We start from the raw sequence: 12,222 nt of genomic DNA on the forward strand, positions 1-12,222 counted from the left end.
ACAACAACCGTGTGTGCCGTAAACAAGGTATTTCATTACGCCCAAAACCGTGAAACAAGCATCCTTGAGTGTTATCTCCCGTCTGTATCTGAGCAGGGCTAAAGGCTGCACTGACATTTTGTAAACATGTGCTGCAGGCAAATAACTAGGTGCTCTAATATGCGCTGAAATCCAATAAGGCAGAAGAAGTTTCTGAAAATGATGTGTATTCTCCGGGAATAAATTTCACTCCAGTGGAAATGATAAAGAGTGGGGCCCTCCGCTTTGAAAGGTTGCTTTACTTGTTTAAAGACAGAGTAAATCAGCCTGCCGATCACTTCAAATCCGACGATGGCTGTATTAGACTTGCTGATATAAGCAAAATCCCTCATCTAAAAATCACATAAGCTGCAGTCAACCTGCTTTGGAGCAAAAAAAAAAAAAAAAACTCAGAGAGAACTGCTCGAGCTCTGACAGACTTCCATTGTTCTCCTCTCTTTGTGTTTTTATCTCTCGGTTTCATTTGTGGGTTAACACCAGGAGATGGCGAGCACCAAAGAAAACACCCAGCCTTACGCCCGCCCCCCATTCCCCCTTCTGTGTTTTGTCTGTGTAAAAGGCAGCAGCAGCGAGCTGCTACAGGAGACTCGCTGCCATTCCACAGTGATGAGGTTTTTGACTGCCGAGGGGATTAGCAATGTAAGCCCTGGTATATGTGACTTTGTGGGGGCAGTTTGTTTTGCTCCTTTTGTACTCAAGAGGCAGTATGAGCTCAGCTGAATTAGAGCTAAGCAAAAAAAAAAAAAACCTAGTCCTTTATTTCCTCTCAGGCTGCAATAGGATACATTTTCTCTATAATGTTGCCAGCACTTGGTGATCAAATCCCCGATATTAGTGAATTTAATCCAATCAATTTGAACGGTATGTTTTCCCCCAACAGGAGATAAAAGCTAGGCCATTAGCAGTTTAAGCCGTTCTATTAAAAGGCTGCACTGTCAATACTAATTTAACTGTTGGGCCCATCTCCTTTTCCGGTACTGTTTGTTCTCCCCCTCCTCCTTATAAGCCCATTACGAACCTCCTTTTCCTAACTGCAGCCTCAGTTCTGACTCACCAATGAGCCATCCGTGTTTACTGCGATGCTCACAGGACCGCGAGATCTAAAAGTACACACGACTCCGTGGAGAAAAGCGGAAGGGAGGATGTGGAGAGCAAACCATCAGTGCAACGGGGCCAAATCAGTCAGACTTGAGAAGAAAAGAGAAGGCAGGGCAAAACATAATATTACTGCATGCGTGACGTATCCGCTCTCATGTTAGAGCTAGAGTGATATAGATGTTAGTGAGTCTGTTTTTAGATCAGAGGGATCGCGCCGGCAGAACACTCTTCAGAGAGAGAGTCGGCCGTTTCCTGCTCACGCTGTTAAACGCTCCGCAGAAAATCAAAACACCGCGTTTCATGTAAAAGCAATGATTTGCGGCAAAGTGAAAACAGTTTGGAAGAATAATTCAGCAGCGAAGAGCGAGGAAGTTTGTCGTTTGTTCTGAAATTGATGCGGCGGGCAGTTTCCTTGAGAGATGAGCTCGCTTGCCTTTTTTTCTAAGGAGAAAAGCTGAGAGGGAGGTGACACTGACGGAGCGCCAATTAGTCAAGCTCACCGCCTTCCACTGACATGGCATTTTAAATATACTTACATGCCATCTACGTTCATATGGCAGCGGCAGCAACGAGTTATTTCTGAGATGAAGACCGTAACCAATCGATAACGTCACAAGCCTTCTAATACAGCCCACTTTCACAAATTAAAGCAGTAGTTTCCAACAAGTTTTGGATTTTTTTCCCCAGAAATTGTCTGCTGACCCCTCATGACTATCTGCCGTGCCTCGCTATAACACTGATATTAGACTGCAGTCGCAGTTCCAAAGACATTCGGGGCGCTTTATAAAATGTAAACATAAGCAATGACAAATATTTACAAATCCTAAACCAAATTAGTGGCAACATGCCATCAAATTCAAGAAGAGCTCATGTCTCTTGTGGAATCGTGAAATGTCTCGATTATAATACTTGATAAGCGTGCTTTTTCCTCCACCTTTGCTTCAGGAAATTTGCATATCACTGCCATCTGTTTTTATTCCACGCAGCATCCCAAACCGTTTTGGTATTGGGGTTGTAGATCCAAACAAACGCACCGCCAGCAGTTAAAACAGTGACAGGCTGCCTAAACACTGACGTTTCGGTATCAATCATCTAATAGTGACTTAGACACTATAATAAATATGTCAGTCGGTGGGACCAAACCATTCATTTTTCCTAAATTCTGAAGTCTATACACGGTTTGTCATGAAGCACTTGTCATGGAGTATTCAGAGAGTGGTCCTGCCTCTTATACTTAAGTGCAACATCTGTATATTGATGGCTCCGCTCAGCACCATCTGTATCTTTATGAGCTTTCAGATCGAGCTTTTCTTTCAAAAGGCCTCCCTACAAAGCTTGCAGACATTACCTTGGTTTACTGTCTGCGTTGTCATTTTGAAACCACATGCAGACTGCCAAGACTTCTTCATATAAATCAGACGACGACAAGGTGTTAAAACACAATAATGTGACAAGGTGGCAGACACCGATTCAGTATAGAATCTATCACTCTATAAAAAGTAAAGCATTCTTGAGAGAGTGAGTCCCGTACTCTGCTGTTTATTGTTATCATCCAAAGATTTTGGGGGGTTTTTTTTAACCTTATTTTCAGATGGTATGGTGTCTTTCAAAAGACATCCTCCTGCACCTGGCCCCAGGTTGTACAATGCAAGACTATTATTTATACAGTGAAGGTCACATCTTGCAGGGCTGAATAGAATTTAATTAAGTCAGGAGGGATTGACAGTTCTTGATAAAATGCACACTACTCAACTTAATTGCTTTTTGACAGCTCAGCAGAGTTTTCAGAAAAAAAAGAAATTGAATTAATAGATGGATAACCCTCATGCACGCCCAGCTGTGCCATTTTACAGACCACGCCTCGCGCCGGTCGGCGTCTGCCCACGGTAAGCAGGTGATGACATGCCGTGTAAATGGTTAAAGGCGGCTGAAAACCCAGCGTGCAGGCCTCCGAGGGTGAAACCTCCACCAGGCATTCCCATGTCACATCGAGTTAGGCACCTCAAGCGTTAACATCAGCTACATTCACAAGAGAATCGGCGCTAATTAAATCACAAATGCGAGTAATTAACAGCAGATTCACCTTGAGGCTAAAATGAGAAGTGATCAACAGAGTAAAGCGCTGCACTGCTTTATTTTTTCAGCTCCACCAGATGCCGGTCAGTAGGTCTGCATTGTCTTTGTCGTTAAAATAGATCCCCGGTGCCAGCGGAAGTTGGTTCCATTAACAAACGAGGCAATGAAAGACCAAGAGACGCATCGGTTACGTCATCAAATGTGGGCGTAAGGAATCGAGCGGAGAAAAACAAAGTTCGTACCTGGTATTCATTTGGCCAGAAGGTGCTGACAGCCAACTCAACCTGGTGCCACTGTTTTGTGTGAGACCCCGACATGTTCCACACCGGACTGCCGACCGGACCGCCGTTGACACGCACGTAGGCCCGTAGGGCTCCAGGACTGTGGCCATCGCGGCTGTACAGGAAGTAGCTGAACTGGACACAGTGCGTGTCGTTTTCGCTCAGCGTCTGCAGCAGCAGCTGAGCACGATGGCCGACGGCATGCTGGGAAGAGTTCACCAGCATGTAGGACCCTGAAAGGAGCAGAAAACCTGTGAGTTGTTTTTGTCACCACAAAAGTTTGTCAGTTTTGGCCGCCTGCGACCGTTTTTTCCCCATGCTGGGCGAAAACTCCCTCTTCGTAAAACCTTTGATCTGAAAAAAACGTGAGAAGTCATAAAAGTCAAAGTGAGCGGCTGGTTCTGGAAGCCCATCTACGCACACTTTGACCAGTATGTGTGGACAAGCCTGAAAACTTTGCAATATATACAAACCCCTGCATTCTCTGAGCATTCGCCATCTCACAGGCTTGAGAAACAGACGTCATTTACCACCACCCGTGGTAGTGGAGCGTGCAGTTAAAAGAAATTTTTTTTTAAAAAGTCTCTGAAACGCCTGCAGTGCTGAATCATTTTAAATTGGAAAATGAAATCAGTCAAACAGACACTTGTGCTGTCTGTCACGCCAGAGTTTCCCGAGGCAGAAATAACATCATGGACATTCATGTTATTCATCTCTAATCTACAATTTGATGCCTACGAAACTGCATATGCAATGGGCTATCCTATTATTGTGGTGCATGTATAATTCACGAGATACCAAAGAGATTCTGGCTGTGGATGGGAGAAAGCCACACAATACAAAAAACAGGAAAAACAAGGACACGTTTAAATAAATGCTGCTAAAAAGCCAACAATGCATAATACAAAAGTATACGGCTCATGATGCAGTTTTAGATCCTTTTGGAAGGCACAATGATGAGTAAAATGAAAAAGGCCCCTGATCAGTTATATTAGTGCTCATGGTTGATTTCGCGAACTCGTCTGTGGGAGACTCTTTCGGCTGATTTGCACAAAACTGGAAGAGGTTTGCAAACGAGCCACTGAGGGATTTCTGTTTAAGCAGATGCCTGCGAACCAAAGCAAACATGTCACAAAGGAGCAAAATCTGTTTTCAACCACTCTGAGCAGAGGGAATCGGTATGAGCAAAAAGAAAGAAAAAAAAAAAAAGAATCATCTGACAACTCGCTGCTCTGCGTGGGCGGCCGATAAAAAGGAAAAGAAATGTGCGCTGTTGAATGTGGGGACACAATCGCTTCTGACGAAGGCGCGAGCTCTTATGACTACCAGAGAAAGACAATGAGCCAAGTATGAGGAATGGAGGAACAACTGACAGATTGAGTGGGAGAAAGAATCGCGGCGGGTTTACCTCTCCAAGGCGATGCCGAGGTAGAAGACGAGATTCACAGCTCCCCCTCCCAAAGCCTCCTCTAATCAGGATAACATAACCCCATTGCCCTTTGCCAAGCATCTGTCCTGCCTCAAGAGTCTGTGCCCGCTAACGTGATTAGCACAACAATGTTTGGAGACCTTCCTGTGTACTCACATAATCAAGTCTGTTGTCTCTGTACTCCAAGGTCTTTCGGTTCTCAGTAAGAAATGAGCCCAGGCGAGCAGACAGTCACAGCCTTGGCGCCAGGTGTCCCGAAGACATCTATTCTCCACTCCTATGCAATAGTGTGCGAACGGTGACTCGTCAAACAGAGAAAGACTTTTTTTTCCATCCCGCACAGTCTGCCCGTCTAAATTAGGAAGCTTTCCAGTGAGAAGAGCTCACACTTAGCTTCCTAACGTGTTCACACCCTCCGAGCAAACTCCCAGCCGCTCGTTCTAACAGGAGCGCTCCGAGTTACGCAGGACACAACTTTTTCTCCGCCTCTTCAAGCCCCATTCGTGCCTTGTCCAGACCTCGGTACCCCTTCACACTCCCATTTTGCTCTATTCAGTTCGATTTTTCAGAATACATCTCTTCTCTCCTGCACACTCAAGGTCCACAAGGGCTCATAAAAAGGGCCGAGGTGCCGCAGCCATACCTTTATATTGACTCTGCAAAGAACCGTAATGCGGCGTGAGGACATATGAACCAGATGGCTCTAATGCCTTTTAGCCTGAAGAGTCACATATCTAATAAGATACCGAATGTGTGCACATCCTGCAGGAAAATGAGGGTCCATTTATCAAACATTGTGACAAACTGAATGGAATTCCTGGACAGATCCTCGGCAGTAATGCCAATATACTGTAAGATAATCTATGGCAGCCCACTCAGTATGGAAATCATGTATAACATTAGTTCATCTGAGGATGTAACGTTTGTATTATCTTGCCTCTTTGTGGCCATCAGTAATGTTTGTATCTCACGGGCAAAAATGGCATTAAATCCACATTAACGAAAACGAAAACAAAGCGTTTTTATTTTAACGTCTTCTGGGTATAGTAAGAAGAGAAAACACCTTCCTGTGCTGTGGCTATGAGATACAGAATCCAACATTCAACATACTATATATACCTTACCTATCAAGATAAAAAACTGGCAGTACAATTTTGCCTAAGACGAGACACAAATGTTTTCATAAAAATAAAAAATCCGAGTCCGAGCAGATTCACAGCGGACGTGCAGAAGCACAACATGATTGCAAGGCCGCGTGAAAGGACACGAATCACCGGAGATGAGGTGAAAACCCTTCAGTTTCCTCCCTATAACGGGCAACTCGGGACAAACGTGGATTCCCGGTAAAACATTAACCTTCAGGGCAAATCATTTAGCTTTACCTTGAAATGGATAGATATGAAGAATACACTGTATGTTGGTGTGTAAACAAGAGTCGAATGGAAACCCAACTAAAACGACTCGGATGGCTTATTAGATTAACATTGGCTTCAGTTGTGTCGATAAGACATTAAAAAGACTCAAAATGTCTTTTCACTGTTAGAGAAGGAATTTTCACTTGTCGTCAGCCATTCTTGTTCACATCCCAAATGAATCACGGGTAGCAGTGACATAAAGAAGGAACCCCTGCACATTGCAGTGGGATAAAAACGACTTCCATTGGATCTTTTTCATTTGAACACAAGTGCAGTAAAGGAGGTGAAGACTGAAGACATTATTTAAAAAAAAAGGTTCGCCAAGATCAGAAAGGTGGAAAGGCGAGCGCGAAACAGAAAGAATCAGCTGCCTTTCCCCGATGGCGTTCAAGGTAAACATGTGGCGAGCAGCGGGGCGGGGACTTTGACTGGGATTCATGGGACTGTTAAATTCAAGTGGAAATTGTTCGTTTGTGGAGCACTTGCGGTTCGGATTTGTTGTTTTTAACATTGAGAGTTCTGGTCTTTAAGGTTCGAATAGCTGAGAACGGTGTCAAAATTGGACAAACAATGGACAATAAGTGGGAAACGATCACTTTCAGTAAGGTGGTGTGTTTCATTTTAGTGCATACTAAAATGTGACTCGATACTGTGACTTGACACACAGTCCAGACCTGTCGTGCGTACTTAATTTCTTCACTATAAGGTAACTCTTATTCTGGGGCAGTATATCAAAACCTAATTGAAATAATGTCACAAGAGATGGATCGGCCATACGCCATCTAGTTACGCCCATTAGCTCTTTTGAAAGTTTCAACATTACTAAAACGTAACTGTGGGGCTGCGATGTTTTCCATCATTATCGAACCAGAGTGTATTCTGCTCTACAGTAATGGCAGGAGCTATAGTTCAAAGTATGTGATAAACTTTAAGGATTTTGACTGAATTAAAATGTCTAATGTCTTTTTAGGAATGTATTAAAGTATGAGAGGGTAATTAGGACATATGAAAGAGACTATAAGTCGTATCAGTTATGGTCCCTTCGAAGAATCCCAGTCACGGCGTTGCGCACACAAAGTAATGACATCACGCTGCCACTCACATAAATCCTTGCACTGAACTGAAAAGAGCTCCTCACTAAGAAGTTGTCGTGCTTTATTATCATCAACTCCATGACTGCATACTTGGACTGTAACCTTCACTATGCCACAGGCACACAAGGCTCCCTGTGTGTGTGTGCGTGTGCGTGTGTGTGTGCGCGTGTGTGAGTGTCTATCAGAGAAGTTCTGGCCCTCTTTTGATCACCTACCTGATGTGATTTCAGCAGATGGGTCAGTGACATGTCAGTCTATAACACACTGAATTAACTTCTTATATAATACGCTCCTCCGGCTTTATTTTGAAAATCATATACAACAGCTCTAATGACAAAGGAAGATGCTTTCAAATTCTAAGTACAATCTTGAAAAAAACAACATGACTAAATACTCGTCCCTTGTCTCTTCCCTCATCTACTGCAGGTATAAATGGCCGTGTCATTATTGGAGCACTGAATCAACACTCGTCTACTGCTCTTTTAACAGAACTTGTCCTTTTATCGCTAAATATAAAGTCTTCTGATGAACTTCCTTTCTGGAGAATTTGCAGTGGGATTGCAGAGACAACCCCTTCCCCCTTTCTTTTGCTAACAGCTAATAAAGTGCTATTTGCAGGTTGTCTTTCTTTTACATTATAAATTCATCATTCTTTGTCCGGATGCGTGTCTGAAAAAAAAACGACTGTTGAATGTGATTTATGAGACACTAATGCAGAAATTCAAAAATGTTCATCATTGTGAATTTTTTCATAAAAGGTTTTTTCTGATCTGTGGTGCTCATTCCAGAGGATAGAATTGCATGACACTGATACGAAATAGTGACATGAGACAATTTATTCATTTTTTCTTAGTCTTAGGAAGTCCTCGATGTCTGTGGCAGCCACTGTAAAACCTAACCTTGCTCAGTGATACAGAGTGCGATACAACTAACAACCTTCCAGCTTATATTTGGGTATCAGTTTCCGTTTTGTGTCTCGTTTCCCACTCCTTGTGGTCAATGAACGCCTCTGCTTTTTTTGGTATGCTCTTATGAGATAGCAAAATTTACAGTTACCAGCCCAGATCTCCACCTGTTCTCGACACGCCACGAATGAATTGGTCTCTGATGGATGATAACTCTCCTGACACTTGCCTTTCCCAGTGCATATTCATGAATCCTTTCTTTCACAAACCCAGTTCCTGCTACACATTCCTACAATCTAAGTCACCGGGTCGCTAACCTGCGAGTTGCACTTGAAGCTGAGAGTGTTTCCAAACAGAACAGAGATGTGAGCAGCTGCTGTTGACTACTAACCGACGGGGCAGCTGTGATTTGAGGTTGCCATGGTGATGTTAAGTGAAAACTCTCTATCTGACTGATGCAGTTTCAGTGAATTTTCGCTCACAATGTTATATTTAGGTTTCCGGTGTAAAAAAAAAAAAGTAACATATGGGCAAGTTAAAGAGAGTCATTTGTTTTTATGTGGAAATCCTGCTTTCATTGTAACGCTGGACTCAACAGAGCCGTTTGTCGCTCGATGACGTCCGGTTAAAAAGTGTGTTCCGTTGCCTGTAAGAGCTCCGTTGTGAAAGAGAAGGCAAAATTTCCTCCGTTCTGATAAAATGTATTTCAGCCAGAGTGAAACATTTGGACTCTGTGGCCGGTTAAAGAAAATATTTTCATTAAAAAAAACACTTTTGTTCTCCCCAACTATGCCGAATAACAATTTTGCTCTCGCCCCAAAAGAAAAAACAATCCCTGCTTTCATTTTGAAGCAGGATTTATTTATCTGTTATTTTTCTGCCAATTAATTCACGAGCAGTACACCGTAGTGCCTCGGAGAAAATTCTGAAGGAATGCTTGCACCCTGGAGCTGGTAATTTAGCGGTTTGATCTGCGTTTCCACGGCGACGCGTGGTGAGCAGTGTGCCAAAGTCTGCCAACAACATGATGTGGGATTGTGCTTTACAACATTTGTAGTTAAAATGTCTTTAAAAGTAAGAAAAATGAATTTCGTGTAAGCCCTCTACCACACAGGAATCCAATTTATTTACACCATATAATAAAAAAAATCTATTCTAAATGTAGAAATCCACCGATATCACTTGAGTGGCAGGCAGACCTGAGATCTTCTGGATTTACTTGAAACAAATGAGCGTTTCAAGCTTCAACTAAACCAGGGTCGTCTTTTAAGACAATTTTTCAAAAATTCCCTTTTATGTGATGTTCCACTTTCAATTGCACACATCACATTTCTTTATTAATCATTCTTTTTTTCCCTCCCGTCTACCATGCAGCTCCTACAGTTGTGTGCATTTTTCACTGAAGAAAAAAAGAAAACTACTTGGATAAAACTCACACACCCATCTGCAAACATAAGACGGCACCTTTCATGAATTATACTCCAAAGCGCCATAAAATCTGATCAAGTTCTGTCTGTCCATTGATGTTCCTCCCAAGGGCAAAAGAACATCCATAACAAGATTAGGACTGATCCAGCACATCATAATTCATACGGAGAGCTGCTGGACTACAACCTGGCCGCAGGGTGTAGGTGACACTATCCACAGACTCAACAGACGCAGAAGGAAGATGAGGATAAATAGAGGGTGGGGCCGTTGTGCGGCGTTGATAAATCAGGGGAAGTCAAGAAATATGGAAAGCGGGAAAAGACGGAACTGTGAGCACAAAGATCAGTCAGTTATTGGAAGTTTTGCAGGGAGGAATTGTGTTGTGCTGTGACTTTTAAGTCAGGCTAAAGTCTTTTTTTTTTTTTCCACCTGCCACAAGCTTCTCCCTGTATAAGCCACTCAGCTCAGCTTTGTTCCTCTGACATCCAAGGCCAGAGTCCAAGTAATCTCAAATACACAAAGAACAACAGGGACCAAAAGGTCTGAATATAATGGGATCAATGGCTGTGTTCGGGTTTAAGGAGCGTCCTTGATGCTGCTTGCTGTTCCATTACTGTTTCTGAGCCCCAGCCTGCTCTCAGCCCATCGGCCCCGATGCTCATCTTCCTCTTGCACTCTCCTCAGAGGAGGTCGCGTGGGTTTTCAGACTCAGTTTCTGAGGGGCCAGTTGACCCCCATCGTTTATGTGCAGCTCTCTGTTATATCCTTCAGCACTAATACACAAGTTAATAAATAAAGTGCTAAACTTGGGGGGGGGGGGGGGGGCTCTGGCTGGTGGCCTGAAAGGGCACATTGGTGTCGTCATCTCCTGCATGTTTGGTCTCACTGTGTCTCAGAAATGGAAAACTGCCTCATTATCCAGCAAAACTGCTCACAGAGCAACGAGAGCTTCCAGGAGACGCAAACATCATGTCTCATCATTTCCATCTGATGCGGAGGTGTTTACACTCTACCACTGCAGAAAGTAGAGGCCACAAATGCATTTTTTTTTTTGATTCTCTGTTTATTTTTTTTAATTTATTTTTTTTTATGTTTTCGTTTTCCACCCGTCTGACCTTACGGGTAATTAGATGCAGCTCAGAGGCATGTAAACAACAAAGATGGAAGCCTCGATAAAAGGAGACCCCGTGGAGAGGATAGACACACGTTTCCCTCCTAATGGAAGATCTCATACGGGGACAAAGCAATAGTAAGACATCACACAGACTTAATCGACTTACAGCAATGACACACAATGACAGTGTTCCAACTGGGCGGCTGAAGCTGACCTTCTGGCAAAACAGAAAAGCTGCCCAGCCCTCTCCTCTGAACGTCCAGCTGAAAAGCGTGATGGGTGCCTCCTCTTTTATTAAAAATGTCAGCCTCTTTGCTCGCACAGCTTGCAGTTGTCCTCTGCCCCCTTCATTTCTAAATTTCAGGGGGATATTTCCTTTCTCTCTTCTTTTAGCAACAGCGGGAACTCTTGAAAGGAGAAGAGCTCTCTGTTTTACACACACATGGACACAAGCAATTACACCCATCTCTGGCATCCATCGGCTTTCCAGCTGAAAATGGCTCCCGTTGCAAGTAAATCTGATTTGCTCGAGCCTGTTGGGTAATTAAGACAACGTTGGCTTTCAAGAGTCAGTTAAACGCGCCTTTCTCACTCGATGGGAAACTTGCAAACTGAGTCCGAGGCCTGTCACTCTGATTGCATAATCACCAGGTTGCAATTATTTTTAATTAAAGTAATATTGCTTCTTTTTTTTTTTAAGTTATGTGTCTTTCCCGAGATAATTTGCAGTGCGTAAATAATCACAGAGAGAGAGTCAAATTAACTTTTAAGTCTTTGCTTTCAAAGACGCAATTAATTTCTGCTGAAGAATGTTTTTCTGCTTCCAGGAGTGGGGACACACATCGTCCGACAGACCGAAAACACTGCAAAGCTGCCTTGAAAATGTAAAAAAAAAAAAAAAAAAATGCAAACATCAATTTTCATTTATATGCAACAAATAAATGCTCATAAGACGAAGGATTGGTTTAACTGTGCCAACTATTCAACCTCTAACATTCCTCTATTAAACATCTATTGTCATCTTAAGACATAAGTGGAAAACCCAAACATCACAGCACCACAAGTGGACGCATTTTGGTTTCAAGCCCAATTGGGAAAAAAAAGTAGCTCAGTGTCAGAGAGGGGGCCGTTTGATGTGTTACTAAAAAAACCAAAAGACAGCTCAATCATTCATCAAAACTGTTGTTAAGACTGTTAATCATGGGATAAATATGCAGCCTTACACGACATCGCTGGAGAGATTGATCTGATTTTAAAAGCGGTATTATCTGTTAAGCACTTTGTAGTGAGGATTGGAAAAGAGCTCTATAAATAAAGTATCACTATTTCATTAACAGAGTGTG

At 43.0% G+C, this 12,222-nt stretch overlaps 1 protein-coding gene across 4 annotated transcripts in view; it reads right to left on the bottom strand.

Moving 5' to 3' along the window:
* The window catches only part of ptprub (protein tyrosine phosphatase receptor type Ub), a 172,372-nt gene that overhangs the window by 76,703 nt on the left and 83,447 nt on the right, over window positions 1-12,222 (bottom strand). For all 4 annotated transcript variants that reach the window (XM_075465221.1, XM_075465220.1, XM_075465219.1 and 1 more), the window contains exon 3: window positions 3,456-3,727. In XM_075465221.1, the coding sequence (XP_075321336.1) occupies window positions 3,456-3,727 (272 nt within the window). The remainder of the gene's footprint in view (window positions 1-3,455; window positions 3,728-12,222) is intronic.

This window comes from Odontesthes bonariensis, chromosome 5 (assembly GCF_027942865.1).
Source record: "Odontesthes bonariensis isolate fOdoBon6 chromosome 5, fOdoBon6.hap1, whole genome shotgun sequence".
Lineage (NCBI taxonomy): Eukaryota > Metazoa > Chordata > Actinopteri > Atheriniformes > Atherinopsidae > Odontesthes > Odontesthes bonariensis.